This window comes from Lissotriton helveticus, chromosome 10, assembly GCF_964261635.1.
Source record: "Lissotriton helveticus chromosome 10, aLisHel1.1, whole genome shotgun sequence".
NCBI lineage: Eukaryota > Metazoa > Chordata > Amphibia > Caudata > Salamandridae > Lissotriton > Lissotriton helveticus.
The window spans coordinates 766,139,425-766,159,539 of NC_136071.1; the positions used below are offsets into that span (position 1 = coordinate 766,139,425).

Genomic DNA, 20,115 nt, shown 5'->3' on the forward strand with positions numbered 1-20,115 from the left:
ACCCATGGATTATCCAATCCAAGGCTGCTACCTCAGCAACTGTAACATGTAATTTCTCCAGTCTTTCAATATGTAACATAGTGTATTTTGCATCCTTCTGTGCCATAGCTATCTGTTGTTCTGAAAGGTTGTAAGGTGAAAACAGATATGTGATGTTAATGTGTTGCCAGGGTACATGGCCAGAATATAGTGCCTGTAATGTACAGTTTAACAATAGGATAGATCTAAGTTGGGACTTACCGTGTTGTAATGAAGACGTCGTGCTGTATGATGTCTATTTTGGATGATACAATGTTACCCAAGGAACATATACTGGAGGATAAGGTAGTCATACATTGTACACAACTGCAAGAGCCTGTTCTAAGTTTGCCCTTACAATCTTGAACAGTCTTTCAGCAGCCTCCTGCTGAGATATGTTCCATATCTCATAATAGACTGCCTAATTAAAGCATTTTTTACATGCTTTTTGAGGACCCATTAAAAAATCACATAGATCCAGGTCATCAGATAAAAGGGACAATTGTTGGTGTACCTGAGACAATGTCAAGGTCTTTAGCCAATCAAGGTACAACTTTCCAACGCTGTAAGTTGGTTCCACCCCCGAATGATCAGTCTGCATACATAGTATGTCGGGCCTATATGCTGTAAACCCCTTGCTGTTACTAGGGATCAAGCCTGACATCTGTTTATGTCTAATGATCAGACTAACCATCCCTTCCAATTGGGGTCTGATGAGTTAGGCTTACTCTTACGAAACATGCGGTCTGTGATATCCTCAGTGTATGGTGTTAACTGCTAATAATTTGAAAGAAGGTAACTTGCCCAAGGCAGGGATAATGTCAATGAATTTCAAAAGAGCCTTGGGCAACTATTTACAAACATAATCAAGGTAGGGGGCACATACTTAGATACACAGAGAGCCATGCATGTTGATACAAAAATAGAAAAGTATTGTTCTTTTTATGAATAGAAGTATCACTTTTTCTTTAAACATAATTATTTAAAAAAGAATACATGATCATTATGTTTTTTCTCCAAAAGAATTAATACAATGTATTCACATGACACTCATACCCACACATAGCTATGAGTGCATCAACTTCACTCATCCTTCATATAAAATATTGTTGGTGACTAAATTGTGATCATAATATGTATAAAAACAACAACAAAAAGAAGTAAATTTCGGCAGGGCAGCGCTTTACAAGATGATGGCGTTACCACGCTTCTTGTATGTCCTTGACAATTCCCCCTATCCTGTGCCACCCAGGTTCTTCCAGAAAGTAGCGGCTCTGGTATCCAACCTACTTTGGGGAAACCTCCCGGCGCGAGTGGCGCAGTCCAAGTTACACAGAGACTGGTATAGCGGAGGCATTGCGCTACCGAATTTAAAACTGTACTATTGGGCTGCGCAGCTCAAGCCCATCAATCAGTGGATACACGCACCACATACCGAGCCAGTGTTTCGCTCGGATAGGGTGCAGTTGGGCGCTGATAGTCTATTGGGTCCACTGTATGATCATCGCAAGGTGCGCACTCTGGTCGGCCCCACTAAATTAACAGTGCAGATATGGCACGCAGCTACGGCAGCTCTGGGCTGGAAGGGGAGGGTCACGGGGATGACTCCGCTGTGGGACTCACGCACACTGGGCAACCTGAGGAACACCAAGGGGTTCGCACAATGGGACACGATAGGCATCTCTGCGGTGGGTGACCTGTGGGAGAGGAATGAAGTGGTCCCCTTCGCCCGACTGAAGGAACTCTATGAGCTCAATGACAGGGAACTCTACAGATACATTCAGGTCCGTCACGCGCTGCTGGCAGTCATTCCGGCAGGCACACCGCTCCCTGAGTCCTCACCTTTGGAAGATCGCCTCCTCACCGATTACATGTTAGAACGGGCGACATCCCTCACTTACCGTAAGCTACTCAATAACAGCCCTGCGCACCTGAAAGAGAAATGGGAGGGTGAGATTGGCGACATGGATGAACCTGAATGGCACGAAGCACTTGGGTCCCCTAGAGAGGTAGGCATCTCGGCACGCATGCGGCTAGTGCAATTTAAGATTTTACACAGGGTTTACTATACCAGGACGATGCTGCATCACATACACAGGGCGCCTCATCCCTACTGTCTGCGGGGGTGTGGGGAGGAAGGCACGTTCTTCCATACTATATGGGACTGCTCCAAGATCCAGGAATACTGGAAACAAGTGCTCCGCACACTTTCGCAGACATTGGATCACTCCATACTGCCTGACCCGAGGAGGTGCTTGCTAAATATATGGGAGCCTACCGACTTAACCAGATACGAACGACTTTGGGTCACGGCGGGACTAATGGTAGCGAAACGAGACATAGCACAGCGCTGGGGGGCTGCAGAACTGCCAACCAAGTCCATGTGGTGCTTGAACATGGATCGAGTAATGTTGACCGAGCGAGCAGTGTACATCAACCGAGCCTGTCCCGGGAAATGGAATAAGATATGGCTAAAATGGAATGAATACAGGGGGGACATCTGCGAACCTTTGCGCGAAGATGATCAGGATGAGTCAGACGAGGAGGGAGAGGAGGGCTAAACCTAGGCGGGAGGAGGGGACGGGGTGGAGGCCCGGGCTGCTGCAGGGGATTTCCTCTTAGAGCTTAGGCAGGTGAGCCGAGGGGGCGGGGGCGGGTGAGGTGCGTGGAGGCATGCGCGCATGGTGTAGGGCTGTTAGGTTCCCATACTCCCAAGAGACACTAGAAACTTGAAATTCTTTGATTTGTGTTGGACCACACTGTCATTCCTAACTGTTGTTGTTATGTGTTTGTTATTTTTCGAGCATCGATCGAAAACCAAAAAAGTGAAAAATCCATCAAAACCTCAATTTCTGCCTTGAATAATTGCTCAACCGGCGCTTTTATTTTTTCAGTATACTCCATCTCGAATTTATTGTAACTGTAATTTTGTTATCCTTTTTGCTGAAAATCACTGTATACAACGATCCTCTGATAGCGGCCAGCCCACAGGGTTGTAGGCATTCCGCTGTGTACTATGCAAAGTGCAATAAAGGTTTTGAAAAAAAAAAAAAATAAAGAAGTAAATTTATTTTCTGATACAACAACGGTCAGTTCACATTTGTGGCCTAGCCAATATATTAATTTTTCTACACACGTTTCGCCACCTCTTCCCCAAGCAACTTACGCTTTACTGTGCAGCCTTTTGAATCACTGAAACCGTACTAGTTCCAACAATGTAGGTACTCATTATATGACTGCACACAATAATACGAATTACACACTATAAGTGTGGGGAATCCAGCATCCGTATTCTGCAGTGCCAGTACTATAGCTTTCAGTTCTGCCAGCTGCGCTGTGTTATCACTGAGTGACTGCATGTAGGTTTTCTCAGGATGGAAGACTCTGCTGTTTTGTCCCTAAGGCAGACTGGGCAGAACCATCAGTATAAATGATGTAGTCCTAGCAATCTAGAGGCATTATTTCATTAGGCAGAGGATATTCTTGTTCGTAATGCAGGAAAGCTTGTGTTTGTAATGAAGAATCAAACCTGTAATCTACACCTGTTGCAGTGAGTGAGTTAGCCCATTGAATGCATTTTGGATGCAGGGCTTTAGCGTTCAGAACGTTTGCTCTTGTAACCGCCTCTAACGTTGGCACCTGGGTCACGACAATAATTCAAGAGAATTTTGAAGAGAAAAAGCCTAAAAGGCCGAGCTCAGCTCTCCAAGATCCTGTCACCATGAGCCGGAAAAAAGATCTGAAGAAACTGCCACCTGCTAAGCACGATGGGGTACTCGTGGTCTCTGGATCCTTAAAGGCACAGACTCGTTTTTTACACTCATATAATGACAGCCTCTGGGGCTACAGTGTCCTGCTATACTTCATCTCTCTCCTTTACACAAAGGGTTTGTGAAAGAGATTTAAGCTGTTTTATAAAGTATTGGCTTTAAATATTCATATATATGGGTCTTGACCTTTTTTTAATCTGAAGGATTTGGCCATTGTAGCCTAGCTTTTAGGTTGCATTATGTTCTTTTCTTAAGTATTACTACAGGTCTTCCTGAAAAAAGCGAACATCTACACTTAACAAGATATACTATGAAAAAGTGCTTTGGGATCACCGCACATGAGCAAGATTATTCAGTGCTTATGACTATCAATGGAGATCCCCTGACTGAGAATAATTGGTATGGGATTTCCTTTCTCACTAATAAGCATAACTTCTATCTCCTTTGTTGATCAGTCCATTTGTGGTGTCCTGGGAGGGTGTTTTCTTTGCTTAAAAACATTATTGGCTACGTCGAACTTTGTGAAGCTTGAGTCATTGATGTGTTTCCTCATCATTGACAGGCCATCAACTGTTTGTTCATCATCCTCAATTTTGTTGAAGAGGGGTTCCTCTACACCTTATTTACTTCAGAAGATGTTCTTAATATAGGTGTTGAAGGCCCTGTCCTGGATTCTTCTGACCTTGCCAAGGTATCAGAGTGTTTTTACCGTATAATTTCTCCCTTTTGATGCACATCTTTTATCCATACCCATTTTTTCAGAGCCCTTTCGGATTTTCTTAGACAACTAGAGAAAGGAATTTGTCTTATGAGGTTTCTTGTGATGTGAATATGTTCACCCAACTACATATCCTAATAATTGTTGCTCCATTGACTTTTTCTTTTGAAACCAAAGCAGGAGTCTGCCCTCTCTATCCTTTAGAGTTTTTGCTGGAAAGTTTCTGTATATCTTATACTCCTTAGATATATGGTGTGGTTGAAGGCATACATTCTGTGGGTCCTCCGAATATAAAAAGAGCTAACCATTGGATCCACAAGGTCTGAAAATACCTTTTTTTTTAGCATATTCTAACATTATTTTTCTCTCAGAAGTTTCTTTCAGTTGGTGGAATTCTGAGGATGTATCCAAATAAGTTCAATTAAAGATCAGCTGATGCCTACAATCAGCTGAAATGCCATTTAAAGTGAGCAGAGCTCAGGGAGACTCCCTTCACACACCACAGGGTGCAGAATGGAGAGTTGGGTTAGTGTGGCCTGTTCCTGTGGGCTGAATAAACCTTTTCTTCTTGGGTTGCTCTTCGTGCCTTCGGGGGGGGGGGGGGGGTGAGGTGGGGTCTACACTTGAGAAGATGTATATGGGGAGTGCTCTGGGGTCCTTGCACATGGGCTTGACTCTTTGCTGCTCATGACTATGGTGGAAATTCCCCTACGAGAGAACAGGAGTTATGGGTAAGAAACAAATCCTTCTTTGTCAATAAAGACCACTACCAATTCATGGTCTAAGGGTCATGGACATGCACAAAGGTGTAGGTTTGACTTTGCGAATCAGGCCCTTAGCCCTCAACAACCACACAACAGACCCAATAAGTAAATGTTTGCTTTTCTTTTTGAAAAGAGAAATACTTCACATTAAAATGTAATATAGTGCATATAGAAGAGGGCAGCACTACTGGCTGCCTGTGCCTTGTTCTCCCTTACTGTCCTCCAACTTCCCACAAGCGTTTTATGAAGGGAGTCCTGTAATATATCCTCTACCTCCACTCTGACTCATCTCAAACCTCATTCTAATAATTTCCAATGCCCTACCCTATTTCTCACCTTATACCTCTCTCAATATATCCTCTACCTCCACACTCTCATTCATCCCAAACCCCATATCACTACTATGACCCCCAAAATAACCCTTTCTGGACTTTTCCCTCCTCTACCCCTCCTTCCATCATCTCATACCTCTTTTACTGTTCAGATCTCCCCGAAAAACCTTTCTAAACCCTTCTCTCTAACTCTTCCCCCTCCGCTTCCCCTTTACTAATTACAAACCCCCTCCTATTGCTATGAACCCCCCCAAAAAAACAACTTCCTAGACCCTTCCCTTTCCTATTCCTAGACCCTTCCCTCTTCTATACCCACTATTCCTTTTCAATCAAAATAACAGACAAACATGTCCACCACTCAAATAAATTAATTTTATATTTCCCTATACTAATTCCACACTAATCCTGTTTGGGTTTCAGAGTAGCGTGCTTCTCGACGAAAAGTGCTTTGACGCCTCGTATGGGGTAGTAAGCGTTATATAAATGCAATTACAATACAATACAATACATACAGCTAGAAATCTGAATCATGCTGGCCAGTAGGGGAAGTGTGTTTAGGAAGCTACTTCCTGATTGGCTGAAGATTGTTTCTTATTAAATTATGTGAATTGGTTAACAATGTCATTATTTTAAGCTTTTCTGTTCAATGCTTTTCTATGCACTGCTTGTTATAACAATCGTGGAACTCCCACCTTGACGATGAGAAAGATTCAAGCATCTGAGTCTATGAAAGAATCAATACTGGAGAAATACTGTTACCAAAGGTAAGTAAAGTATACTTCCGGTGGATCCATCTTCCTGGACATTTCTCACCTTAAAAATGGTTCCCAAAGCAATACCAGCGGAGGGGTGGGAATGAGTAGTGCAAATTAATAAAAAGAAATCATGCAGTAGACCCTAGCACAGTATCTGCAATGCAAGCTTGGGCTGTGAGAATGTAATGGTAAGCAAACATATGCAGGAATGACTACACGCCAAATCGGTAAATGTCCACCACCGAAATGCCTCTGGTGAGAGCTGTGGAAGAAACCATTGCCTATTGGAGTGGGCACAAATGTACTTCGGAGGATCTTTGTTTGGCCAAGGCATACTAGATCTTCATACACAGGACATCCTCACATGAAATGGAGCATTTGGGCACCATCTTTTTTTTCTGGCCCCTGCAAAGCCCACAAAGATCTGATCATCCACTCTATTCTGTAAAGTGTGGAACGCCAGTGATAAAGTCTATGTAGTCACTCCTCCTCTATGGTGTAATGAGGGTGAGGAAAGAAATTTTGAAGAGAGATAAACTGGGGAATATGAAAGGCTGAAACCTCCTTGGGCAAGAAGGTTGGAAAGGGATGTAGAATCAGCTACTATAGGTAGAAAACTGGCAAGAGTTGATGATTCTACATCAAGGCGTTATTGCAACACTGTTCACAAGGTACAAAGTCGAACTGCGCAACTGCGCGTCAACTCAAAAGGAGATGCCATCAAGAAAGTCAAAGCAAGAACAAAATCCCTTTGAGGAACAATGAATGGAGGGGAAGGAAACAAGTACAGTAAATCTTTCAGCACATGTGCCACCAAAGTTCACAAAAACAATGATGGCTAATCAGGAAATCTCATGACAGCCAAAGTGACATCCAGGTAACTCTTGATTGTAGCCACTGCCAGACCCTGCTAAGCAGCAGAAAGTGCAAAATGCAAGATATCAGAAAGGCCCGAACTTAAGAGATCCCAGCCATCTAACCCACACCATAGCACATATTTCTACTTGTGGCCCACATAAATTGATAGTCTAGCAGGTTTTCTGGTAGCAAGTTGTCTCAGGGTAAAATTGTTATGGTAGTGTACCGTAAGATGGGTTTTGGGCAAGGTGGCACATATACACATCCAAAACCTAGGCTCAAACCACTAGTATATCACTGTATGACTGGGGTACGAATGTTGACTGTAGGTAAACCAGTCACCAGAAGTAAACAGAACTACAAGTTCCAAAATGGCTGTCAGAAAAGGCACTACATTCAGCAGCCATGTAGTTGTCAAGATGTATAAAGACCACACTTCTGAGATTGTCCAGGGCTTGACAATCCGTTTGGAGGTGGAACTGTGTGCGACTTGGAACCCTATCCGAAATAAAAATCAATTGTTGCAAGCTTCCATAGGCTTACTTTGAGTTCTCGTCCCACTAGGGGGCATGCCGGTTATGTCCGTGGTTTGGGCATTCTTGCTTGTTGGTGGTTGCCGGATGCGTAACAAACGCCAGCTCTTTCATCTTCTTGAATCACGGAGTTGATCTGTAAGCTCCTTCTTAACATTCTGACTTTTCGCTGGGCCGCAGAGGATTGCAACGCTGTGGGGTATCTAGAAGTTTGCCACCTGGTACAGGTAAGAGAGGGGAGGGGAGGGGAGCGGCTGTCAGATGACTTGTTCATGGGGTGGGGGATGGTGGTAGTCAACAGACGAACTTGCTCACCTCTGCTGCCCCCAAAAACAGTGCTGCCTGGGGTGGACCTCTCAACGCCTGCCACCCCGCCCCCCCCCCCAAACCCCCACCTCCATCTGCGCAACTGTTGCGAAGTAGTGGAACCTTCCAGATTAACTTTCTCTTCACTGTGCTGCAAGCAGGGAGAGAGGAAACCGAACTATCTGGCAGCTGAGTATCCCGCAGTGCGCGCTCCTCGCACTAAGTTCCTTTTTGTGTACTATTGACTGCATTTGGCATAATTCCCAGATAGAACGTTTCTCTGAAGTACAGGATATGTAGGTTTTCAGTACTGCAGGGGACTTTCTAAAGTTTAACCTACAGAATACATTTGCTTACCTTTAAATTTTGTTTTGGAACTAAGTGAAATTTGGACTCTGATCTTGTGCTTCACCTTCCTGCAGCTGAATGAGGAGTGTGCTGTGAGTATTGACTATGAGGGGGGAAGAGTGTATATGATTCATGTTGAATGGAATTACAGGAGGTGGCCGACGTACCCTGCTGTTCCCTTCTCATATACAAGGCAACACACACAAGGTTGGCTCTACCCGGAGGATAGACATTTCTATTCCTATTGAGAACACTGCAGACGAGGCCTTCCAGATATCTTCAGCAGCTTTTATTAACTTGTATCATTCCTCCTCCCACTGTGTGGTTTCTCTCAGGCTAGCGGTATATTTCCGCTCTTGGGGGATAACTCAGGGGGGGAGGCGGTTGGACAGGCTTCATGACCACCGACCCCTCTGGTCGGATCCTGAAGGTGAGTGGTGTTTTAAATGTGACATTACTGACAAAAATTATGTGCAACAGGTCGCTATAATCAAGGGTACAGCCAGCACCTCTTTGTGAAAGTCAAGAGATCATTGTGAGAGACGTTTTGGTCATTAAAAATTCTGATTAGGGGGGGAGGAGCTACGCCAGCAACCAAGATGGCCGCGTAAGCTCCAGGCTCTGTCGACCTCCGCCAGCAGCTGGTATATCCTGTTCTCAATCCTGAATTCGCACCGGTCTCCCGGGTTCGTGAAGTGTTCCTGCTTCTAAAGGTGTAATCCCGAGCTTTTTATCTTGTTGGATGCCAAAGATACGCCGTGTTCCCATTCTCGGCCTAACATCGTGTGGAAGCCGGGGCCTCGATTTCTGGCCTATCCGGGTTGGAGTTGATCCCGGTCCCCCGGAGTGCATCGTAAACTGCTTGTTTGATGCTGACTTTGTGAGCGGTCTACACCGTGGAGACAACAGCGTACCGCACCGGTTGCCGTGTTCGGGGGTCTGACGCCCGGAGACCCTGCCCCTTCCCGGGGTTGACGGGCCGGGGCCCTCGCTGCCGGCGAAGGTGTCGATCTGGCACGACGAAGTGCGCCCATTACTGTCATCGGATTTGCGTGGCCTGTTACCCCGGAGAAGCTGGCCTCCGGGGTTCGAATCCTGCTCTGCCTCTTCGTGAGAGGAGATGGGGCGGACGGAAAGTACGCCATCGCTACAGGCCGTCATGGCTGCCATTGAGGCGCTCCATTCACAATCCACCGCTGTATTCCGGACACTGATCGTGCAAGTGGACAGTCTCTTGGGACCGGCACACGACTCTCCATTTAGTCCTAATACATCTGTGGTACCAGCGGTGCAATGTACGCCAGAGATCGAGGTCCCCGGGCAGAACCTGGATTCAATGTGCTTTGTCGGCCCCCAATTCACACTCAGTGAGCCCGTGATTGCCGCTATCGTTCCCTGCTCGATCCTGCTGCCGCCTCGCACAGATATGGACAGTCTTCTGTGCTGTATTCCAAAGTGACTGTTGGGGAGATTTGCTATTTCTGGACACATTCCCTCACTCGTTTTGTGGCTATCGTGACTTTCTATCCTTTTGTCGATCCTGCAACACTGATGTGGACTTTAATGAACGTTCCGCCTTTTCCTTTGTGATGGTGGTTCGAGTGAAAGAGACTCTCCCGAAATACCGTACTGGTCAGGGTTGAACTTGAGAGCTTGGACTTGATAATATGGCTTGACTCAATGCCGGGATTGTCACATGTACTGTGCTGGGAGTTGGGTGGTGCTTTGTTATACTCCCCCGATTGGTTTGTATATTTTGCTAAATGTTGGTTCGATTATGTCTCGGGGTGGTCACTGCTGGCGGTGGGTACGGGAGACCGGGGGTGTGTTTGCTTTTACGACATTCCCTCCTCCATCTTTTCCCTTCCTTGGGGTTAGTTTAGTGGGCGACAGGCACGCTGCTAGTGGGTTAGGTCGTAGCCATCCGCAGGGGTGCAGGGTGGGGGGTTGAGGGGGGGTTTGTTATTTTTCCTTTTTTTTGTTCTATGACCTTTCTTTTTCCCTTTTCCCTTCTTCACAAGAGATGTGGCGTATTCTCCTGATTTTTAGTCTCATATTTGGGTATCGAGTGTCTGGTCTTCATATCCTGTATTCTGAGTGGGCGGGACTCGCTGATGTTTGCTTAGGTTAACTGTAACGTATTGTTTCACCTCTGCCCTACGCGGCTATTGATGTCTTTCGGATGCCTATAATTGTTGTGTATTTTCCTAATTGATTTGCCCGTCCACCATTACGATATGTTCCTCCGAATGATGCCCGATATGTATATTTTTACTCTTGTGTTATAATTAATAAAAATATATATATAAAAAAAAATCTGATTAAATATACTGATGATAAAGACACTGGTGAGGCTGTCAAGACCATACAGGTCCATTGTTGATCCAACAAAATGATGCATAACCTACAAGATGCTTACAATATTTCAGAAGTTAAGGAACTTTCATCTTGAAAGTCTTTTGCCTTGATCACTAGGGTCATTTTAGAGAGTTTTGGGAATGCTACATCAAAGTTTAGAACAAACAGTGCTTAACCCACTAACATTTGTTAGCTCAAAAATAACTATTCATAGTAGAGAGAAACAAGTACAAACATTTTGAATGGTTGAAGCACAGTAGCATGGTTTGAAAGAAAGAAATGTGAAAAACAGAGACTACTAAACAGTAAATAGAATTGCATCCCAAAATCTTAAATAAAATAGATTAGATTCCCTTACCTTGAACAACAACCTGGCTGCCTGGTACAAAGAACTGCTGTGTACCATCAGCTGATTGTGCTGCATATTGGACAATGGTTGCACCTGGCTGAGGAGTTCCCGAGTTTGTCATGGTTAATGTCTGCAGTCCTTGAACACCATCAGATGCTGGATTGGCAATCTGAATAGTTCCACCTTGGGCAATTGCAACTTTGAACAGAAGGGAAACCAGAAAAGCATAATTAAAAAACTATAAATGTCTGTACAAGAACTGCAAAATGAAATTGCACATTTTATGATCTCAAGAAATGATTGCCAACATCTATTCTTAGCCCCTTAGATGCATCACAAAAGGCATAAAGGCCAAATTTGCATCCTTCTCCACACATGTTGGAGATTCTAAAGGTAATCACAGTTTGTGGAATCCCCTGAAGAGAACTGAGAATAAAGCAACAATTTAGAAAAGTTTGTTGTCAAAACATGGCATCAAAAAAGTATTAATATGCTGAGATCCTCATCTTTCCAGCTTTCAGGACTAGGCAGAGGTGTAGCAACATTGTGTTTTTCCACTCTTTCCATTTTCCTGCACGGTTGACCACGATGTATATTTTTTTAGGTAGTTTCTATCTACTTGCTGTTTGTGTTGGAAACAGGTGTGAAGCTCATGGGTGAACTCAGAAAGCAAAACATTTCAGAATAGTAGACACATTTTGAAATTCTGCAAGTTGTCATCTGTATAACTCGCTTTATGGTTTCCTAAACAAACTAATAAATGAAATAAAAAAATCATAGAACAAATACAAATAGGCGACCATCTGTATTTTCTTTTCTCCAATGGCTGATTTACAAAAGTAATATACCCTTACGTCTGTCAGACCCTTCTGATCGTAGAGAGATATGTTTAGTACAGTGATGTTCAGTAACCCAGAAATGGAGTACTGAGTGAGGACTCCTCCCCTGTTGCCACGCTCATGCCAGTCACAGAAAGGTTTGCAGAGTATCGAACGCATTGTAGCAGTTGGAATCCATGGTGGGCGCTGCAGCTTCAGGGGCTTAACACAAGCCCCCGCAGCCCACGCGGTGCGGGGGGGGGCCTCAAGCTCCAAGGAGCCCCCTCGGCTCTGCACTCTGGCCAGAGAGCTCATGATTGAGCCCGGAGGGGGCCCCTCTACGTACCGTGCAGGGAGGCCCCCTCAGTTTTCGTTACGCCAGCGTGCAGCTTGATGCTTAACCGCCCACGCCGTTCCACGTTGCCTCTAAGCTGTTCTTGCCATGGTCCTTTGGGAGGGAATGAGGGTCTCTTATTGCAGTAATTGCTGCCACTGCCGCCACCACTGCGTCCCTCTCACATTGGGAGCATAGTGAGTACGGGTGCGCAGCAAGGCAAGCAGGCTGGAGGTTACTAGTGGCTACCAGCAAGAAATGGTTTGTGGGGGCCGAGGATGCAAAGTTGATGTCTTCTTGGATCCATTTTTGTATGCTTTGCCCTCAAGGGGGAACTGAATGTTTGACGAAGCCTGTTGGAAGGACTTTTGAGCATTCACCTGCACGTTCATTGGCTTATAAATGTGCTCATAAACTTTGCTCCATACGCTCTATCTCCACGGCGAGGGACTTGTGTGACACTTGAGATCAGAGCCAGAGACTGTCAAGTGCCCTAGAGTGTTGTAAGCACATCTAATCACAGTCAAATGCCTACATGCACCGGTGGGTGGAGGCGGCGCCAGACATCAGTAAGGACCAGGGGAAGAGGTAACTGGAGGCCATTGTTGATAATCTCAATGCTGGCACTGTTCTCTTCCTGGACTATTCCTGCATGCATAGACCTTAACTTCAACCTCAACCTTAATCATGCATAGGCCTTAACTTGACCAACTAGCCTTTTGATTGAGAGAAGGAGGTTACTCGTTCTTGTTCATTAAGTTCTTGAAGGTGGGAGCAGAGGGAGGCACCTACAAAAAGAAAAAAAAAACTCATCTTTTGACACTGCTAAATCCATTAGAACCCGTTGGAGTCACCACCTTTGGACTGAACTGGGCTGTGTCTTTGTGTCGCTTGTGTTTTCTTACATCAAGCCCAAAGGTTGCTAACTCCTTTTCATCTTCTCTCCATCAGGAGTTGTTGATCCCTAGCTCACTTCCCCCTACTTCTTATAGGTCTTATAGGTTGCATAATGGGCAAGAGGAAGGTGGCGGATGTGGGCAATGGTCTCTACCTGGCAAAAAAGAGAGAAATGAGCTGGGGGGAATTGTAATATGGACTGAATAGACGACTTCCTAGAAGAAGTAGACGAGATCTTAAGTCCCCCTGCTGACTCCGTCACCCGAGGATATTGCCCAATTGAATACAAGCACTACTCAGACAAAGAAAAAAAGATCGAATTAGAGAGTATTGTAGGGGTGATGGAAGAATGGTTCACCAGTTTTTGACCACGCAGCATGCAAGACGCAGCAGAGCCTGGAGCACTCGGTGCCCTTGGAGCCAGTGGAGCCGTCGGGGGCTTGGGCTGTGCCGTTTTGAGGGGAAAGAGCTGAGGCCTCCTTCCCCCCCCCCATATCCCCGAACTCCATCATCCTTTTCAGTGGGCCGTGGATCGCAGAGGCTGCAGTGTGCCGCGAGCCGCAAGAGAGTGAGCAAGTGCGGCAGCCGCAGCAGGCTGCCGTGAAGTGTAGGTCCCAGGTGACATGGAAAGGGCCCTGTTATACCGGGTGCGGTTTGCAGCTCCTTGGAGTGCCCCCGCTTGCCCCAGAGAACACACGTCTTCTTGAGTGTGCCCCTAGTGGTGCATCAAGCTCCGGCGGCTTCAGCACCACATCCAAGAGCCACCAGGTGGGGAACAACAGACCCCGGAACCTGCCGGCCAGCCGCATTGCCATTTACTGGTAGCCAGCAGATGCCCACCAAGAGACTACGAAGGCGCTGCAGCGTCGAATCCATGAGTGTGTGTATAGGGTTGTGGGGTAGTGTTATATCTTATTCATTTATTATTCTGTTATATTATGTTTAATGTACCTTTAACAAATGTTATGTTAGTACTGCATCTTTTAACTAGATGTTGCTTAGCAGTTTAGAATGTTGGGCTCTGGCTGGTCAGTCTATGCTGGAGCTGATAGAAGAAACACTCTGTTTGGATCTGAGTGCTGTACTTGTATAAGAATAAACCGTATTCTTATTTACTAAACTTCTCATCTCTTCATTGGATGTAACATAAATTTGGCGACGAGGTGGTCAAGTCAGCAACCCTGAACCCTTCGTTTTTAACCTCTAAAGAAGATCCATCAGACCTACAGTGCTTCTTGATTACTGATTGATGACCTACTGACATTTAAGAAGATTATCATCTACTGATACCTAAGAAGATTATCATCTATACTTGAGATAAGTTTTCACTTTTCCAGCTTACATTTTGATGAATTTCCTATCTTATTTTTCAACCTTATTTGCGCTTTTGAGTTTAACTCTACTGGGAGTTTACTTTCAACATTATCGATGCAGTCTCGTAGTGTTTTGAATTCTTAATCTTACTCAATTAGAACGCTCCAAACTCAATATTTTCTCGTTGTAAGCTCTATTAATTTTGAATTCACCCTTACCTACTGGGAGCTTCGCTGCATATTACTCATAGAGGCATTTATTACATACTCTTTGCGCGCTATTTCTGCTTTCCTTTTAACACCTTGGAACTGTGTATTTTTGACCAAAATTCACTTATTTCGACTCATGGATATCTGCGTACCTGATGGCATCTTTTAAAAATCTTCACCGGCCGATCTTGGAACGCTCTGGTCTTCGGTCTCGTCATCTTGCTTACCGGCTGGAAATCGCTGCTCCATTTAAGAATTCTGCGTGAGCCTCCTTCAGCGACTTGTCTACACTTCTTTCGTCTCGTTGGTGGCACGTCTTTACGCTCCTCACGCAGTGCTCTCTACACGTCACTACGTGGCAGCCATTTTCCACAAATACTTTTCAACCGGAAACATTTTACCCGGCTACAACATTAAATACACGTAAATTGGTATTTATACCTTGATTTATGAACAATAATAACTTATTTTTCAACATTTCATTCATTTTAAACAAACATTTATTTTCAGATTTCAATGTTCTGTGCATTTCCTCGCTGATGTGCACAGCTTCTTGGACTTAATTTGTTCGTTATTTGAGGCGTTATTGTGCATTATTGTGATATTTACAACCTTCTGCTTATTTTATTTATGCTGATTTGATCTTCACAAATCTTATACATTAATACATTTTCTAGGTTTAAAGAAACATTTATTTTGGACCTGGATTTACTTAGATGCGCATTTATGTTATGTGTTTGATCTTGATTTTAATGCTGTTATTTTGAAAATGTTTATTTATCTTTAGCTAAACAGTAAGTTAAAATGATTTTAGGATTTTACGTCTAATATCAAAATTCTCTATGTTTCTATCTTGTGTATTTTTACATTTATCACCTATACCTTGCCTAATAATTTTTGTTAATTTTACTTTCTCATATTATATTATGGCTTTACAAACAGCAGTTCTTCCATCACCTTTTCTCCCTGAGCCTGGCACTCCTAAAATTAAATGGGTTCAGCGGTATAAAGCTTTTAACAGTTACATAATAGCAATTGATGGAGTAAAATGTTCTCCCATTAGGAAAAATGCCATGTTATATAATGCTTTGGGTGGAGAAGGCCAAAGAATTTTTGATCATCAACCTCAAGTTATTCGTCCACCTTCTGATGATTGGAATGAGTATACTGAGGCGGTAGCGAGATTAGAGAAACACTTTAAAGATGAGCCAAGTATAATTGTCGAAAGACATAAGTTTTATACCAGGAAACAAAGAGAACATGAAAGCATTGATACTTTTTTGGCAGAATTGAGAATTCTTGCTGTTCATGTGAATTTGAAGGTCCCATTGAACAATATTTAAGGGACCAATTAGTTGTTAATTGTTTTAATAATGAAATTCAAAAGAAGATCTTATGTTGTAGGAATCCCTCACTTACCGAAACTTTAGAATTAGCAAGGGGCGTTGAAAGGTCCGTTTCTGCTTCTAAAGAACTTGGTAACAATTCTATCAAACCTACTGTTACTGAATCAGTCAATAAAATTTCACAACATTTTTCTCAAATCTCACATAGAGATAAATCCACTAATAAAATGAATCGAAAAAAGGAGATAAATCTCTCCAGTGTTTTAGATGTGGGTCAAAGTCACATCTCGCTAACTCTCCTACCTGCCCAGCATTAAAGAAACAGTGTGCGAATTGTAAGAAAATTGGACATCTTACTTCAGTTTGCAAATTTAAGCCTAAAACAATGTTTCTTGAAATGGAACATTTAAATGAAGTGGGGATTGTTAAACAAAATAAGTCCATTAAAAATATCTTATTATCAATTGATATGGTTGACTCACAATTGGATTTTATTAGTGGGGATCCGATATGTGATATGAAAATTGGTGAAGTCCCAGTGAAAGTGAGAGTGGACTCTGGATCTCCTGTTACCATTCTTTCTGACATATTTTTCTTCAAAGAATGGAAAGGAATTAACTTAACACCTCCTGATATTCGTACTGTAGCTTTTAACGGACAGGAGATTGATATGATGGGTTACTTCAATGACAGTCTCACCTTTGAAGATAGGATCATTGAGTCTAAGATATATATTGCGAACAAGGGATATAATATTCTGGGTTGGAAAGACCAAGGGAAATTTGGTATGGTATTAAGACCAGGTACTGACGAACCTATTTCTCTGGATCGTTCAAAAAATGTGAATTATGTGACCACTGATTGTTTGTCCTTAGAAGCCATAATCAATAAACATCAAGATGTCTTCTCTGACAAGTTAGGTTCAGTTAAGGGCTTTGAAAACAAAATAATTTTGAAACCAGATGCCTTTCCAACTATTCATAAGGTTAGACATGTTCCCCTCAGCATTAGAGATAAGCTTAAAGATCATCTTGATCAATTATGCTTTGATGGAGTGATAGAACAAATTGATTCATCGCTGTGGATTTCTCCAATAGTAGTCGCTCTTAAAAAGATTTTTGACGAGCTCAGACTGTGTATTGATCTAAGGTCGCTGAATAACAATATTCAAATTGATTGTTTTCCCTTACCCCGTATCCAGGACATGTTGGCGCAATTAAAGGGCTCGAAGGTCTTCTCCACCATAGACTTAAGAGCGGCTTACCATCAAATTGAATTGCATAATGAGTCTAAAGATCTTACTGCTTTTAATACGCCATTTGGTCATTTCAGATTTTTGAGGTTACCGTTTGGGTTGGCTTCTGCGGCCTCGGTCTTCCAAAAATTAATGTACCAACTATTTGGAGATGTCAAGGACGTACTAGCTTATCAAGACGATATATTAATTTCTACCAATACAGTACAAGAACATCTTTTAAAATTAGACCAAGTTTTAGGCATATTAAATAAGTATGGCATGACGGTCAAGAAACAAAAATGTAAATTTTTACTTGATCAAGTAGAATATCTGGGTCATGTCATCTCCCATCATCCACATCATGCCACATCAGTCCTAAACAGGATTTGTTAAAAGCTATCTGTGAATGCGATCGACCTGTTAACAAACATCAGTTGAGGTCGTTCTTGGGCTTGAGTGAGTTCTATTCAAGATTTGTTCAGAATTTGCCCTGATTAGTGAACCTCTAGGAGTTTTAACTAGAAAGAAGGTTAGGTTCATGTGGGGTAATGAACAAACTTTAGCATTTGAGAATCTCAAGAATTTGATCATTACTGCTCCTGCTCTTAAACCTTTTAATGAGGAAAAGACTTCATACATTACAGTTGATGCCAGTAATATTGGGTTAGGTGCTGTACTTAGCCACAGCACGATAGAGAAAGAGGCCCTAGCTTGTGTGTGGGGTGTTAAACATTTTTCCACTTATGTTTGGGGCAGAGAATTTATCCTAATTTCTGATCACAAACCACTAATTTTTATCTGGAATAATAAGGGATTAAGAAGGGCTAGTCCTAGATTGGTTCGTTTGTTTTCGAAACTTTACGATTTTAATTTTGTTATGAGACACATCCCGGGGGGGAAAAATTTGAAAGCAGATTTTTATCCAGGTGTCCCTTACAAGATTCTGAGTATGATATGGTGATTGATGATAAAGAAGTAGTGGTCAATCTGGTTGAAGGTTTGAGTTTAATGGATAGCGTTGTGTCTCAATCTGATTGGGTAAAAGCCTCGGCGGAAGATGTTTCTCAAGAAATTCTTAGACGATACATATCTGTGGGATGGCCAAGAGAAAATCAGCTAGACAAACATTTACTTCCTTTTTCTAAAGTTAAGGAGGAATTAAGTCTTGAAAACAATTTTGTTTTGAGAGGTTCCCTACTTATCCCTCCAACTTCAATGTGAGATAAAATTGTTGCCCTGGCTCACAAAGGTCACGGGGGTATCACCAGCACTAAAAAGAGATTGAGGTTGCATTACTGGTGGCCTGGTATGGATATTAGTGTGGAGACCTTGTTGAACAATTGTACTGAGTGTACTCATGCTAAAAAGTCTTTAGGTACATATAATTCTCCTTTATCTCCGGTTATCTTTCCAAAAAATCCTTGGGAAAAGCTTGGGATTGATTTTTTAGGTCCTGTGGGTGGTTTAAATCAAGGTTTCAGATTTATCTTTACAATTGTAGATTACCACTCTAAATGGGTGTCTTTCAAATTTATGAAGCATCCCAATACTGAAAATGTTATCAAAAAATTGTTCAGATCTGAAGGCGTTCCTGCATATCTGGTTTCAGATAACGGTGTGCAATTTGTTTCACACGATACGAGAGATTTTTTTAGTATTCTTGGAATAAAACATTTAACTACAGCACTTTATAGCCCACAGGGTAATGGTTTAGTAGAAAGAGTGAACCGTGTTGTGAAAGATTCTGTTGAATTAGCCATTTCTTCAGGTCTGGTAGTACAAGAGGTGGTAAGTGACAGAATTTGGTCGTATAATAACACTCCCCATTCCACAACTGGAGTCACTCCGTTTGCTATGTTGCGAGGGAGAGAGTCATTCAATGAACTTTCTCCAGAATGTGTTGTGAACAAAACTCATTTTGGAAATATTGCACCTGAATTGGATATAGTTAAAATAAAAGTGAAAAGTTCTCAAATTAAATCAAAATCTAGATATGATGAGAATAAACATGTAAAAAATTAGAAATTTAAAGTGGGAGACAAAGTCAGAATTAAAAGACCTTTTAAAGGTAGCTTAGGGTCTAGATTTTATCCGGAAACAAACATTGTTAAAGTAGGTAAACATTCAGTTATGGTTGCTGGTGGAAAATGGTGGAGCAATAGAAATGTTGCAAGAGTGAGGAATTCAGTAGAATCAGATATTATGGTACGATCTGATGATTCCTTCGATTGTCTTTTCAGTCACACAGGTTGTTCGTCATCTAAAGCCTGTGATTTATCTGTTCGTAATGATGCTTCAGAAGACAGTGCGCTGAACATCTCAAAGAATTATGAATTAATTTCTGATGCACATGTTGAGAATAATTATATTGTTTCTCCAGACGTTTCTGAGGCACATTTGGAGAATTATCCTACTGTTTCTCCGGATATATCTGGTTCTTCAATTAGAACTAGCTCTAGGTTAAAATCCACACCTAAGTATTTGGAAGATTATGTTACTTGAATTTACTTTAGATATTGTGAGGAGAGGAGGTGTGTTATATCTTATTTTCATTTATTATTCTGTTATATTTTGTTTAATGTACCTTTAACAAATGTTATGTTAGTACTGCATCTTTTAACTAGATGTTGCTTAGCAGTTTAGAATGTTGGGCTCTGGCTGGTCAGTCTATGCGGGAGCTGATAGAAGAAACACTCTGTTTGGATCTGAGTGCTGTACTTGTATAAGAATAAACCTTATTCTTATTTACTAAACTTCTCATCTCTTCATTGGATGTAACAGGTAGCCATATGAACAGCGGGCATTTTGGGATCGCTGCCGGCCAGCCACTCGCCCCCACCTGCAAAGGATC

The 20,115-nt window shown here is 42.7% G+C and overlaps 1 protein-coding gene across 4 annotated transcripts in view; it reads right to left on the reverse strand.

Annotated features, from left to right (window-relative positions):
* CREM (cAMP responsive element modulator) overlaps positions 1-20,115 on the reverse strand; it is an 837,541-nt gene that overhangs the window by 126,705 nt on the left and 690,721 nt on the right. For all 4 annotated transcript variants that reach the window (XM_078663315.1, XM_078663314.1, XM_078663316.1 and 1 more), the window contains one exon: positions 11,119-11,307. In XM_078663315.1, the coding sequence (XP_078519441.1) occupies positions 11,119-11,307 (189 nt within the window). The remainder of the gene's footprint in view (positions 1-11,118; positions 11,308-20,115) is intronic.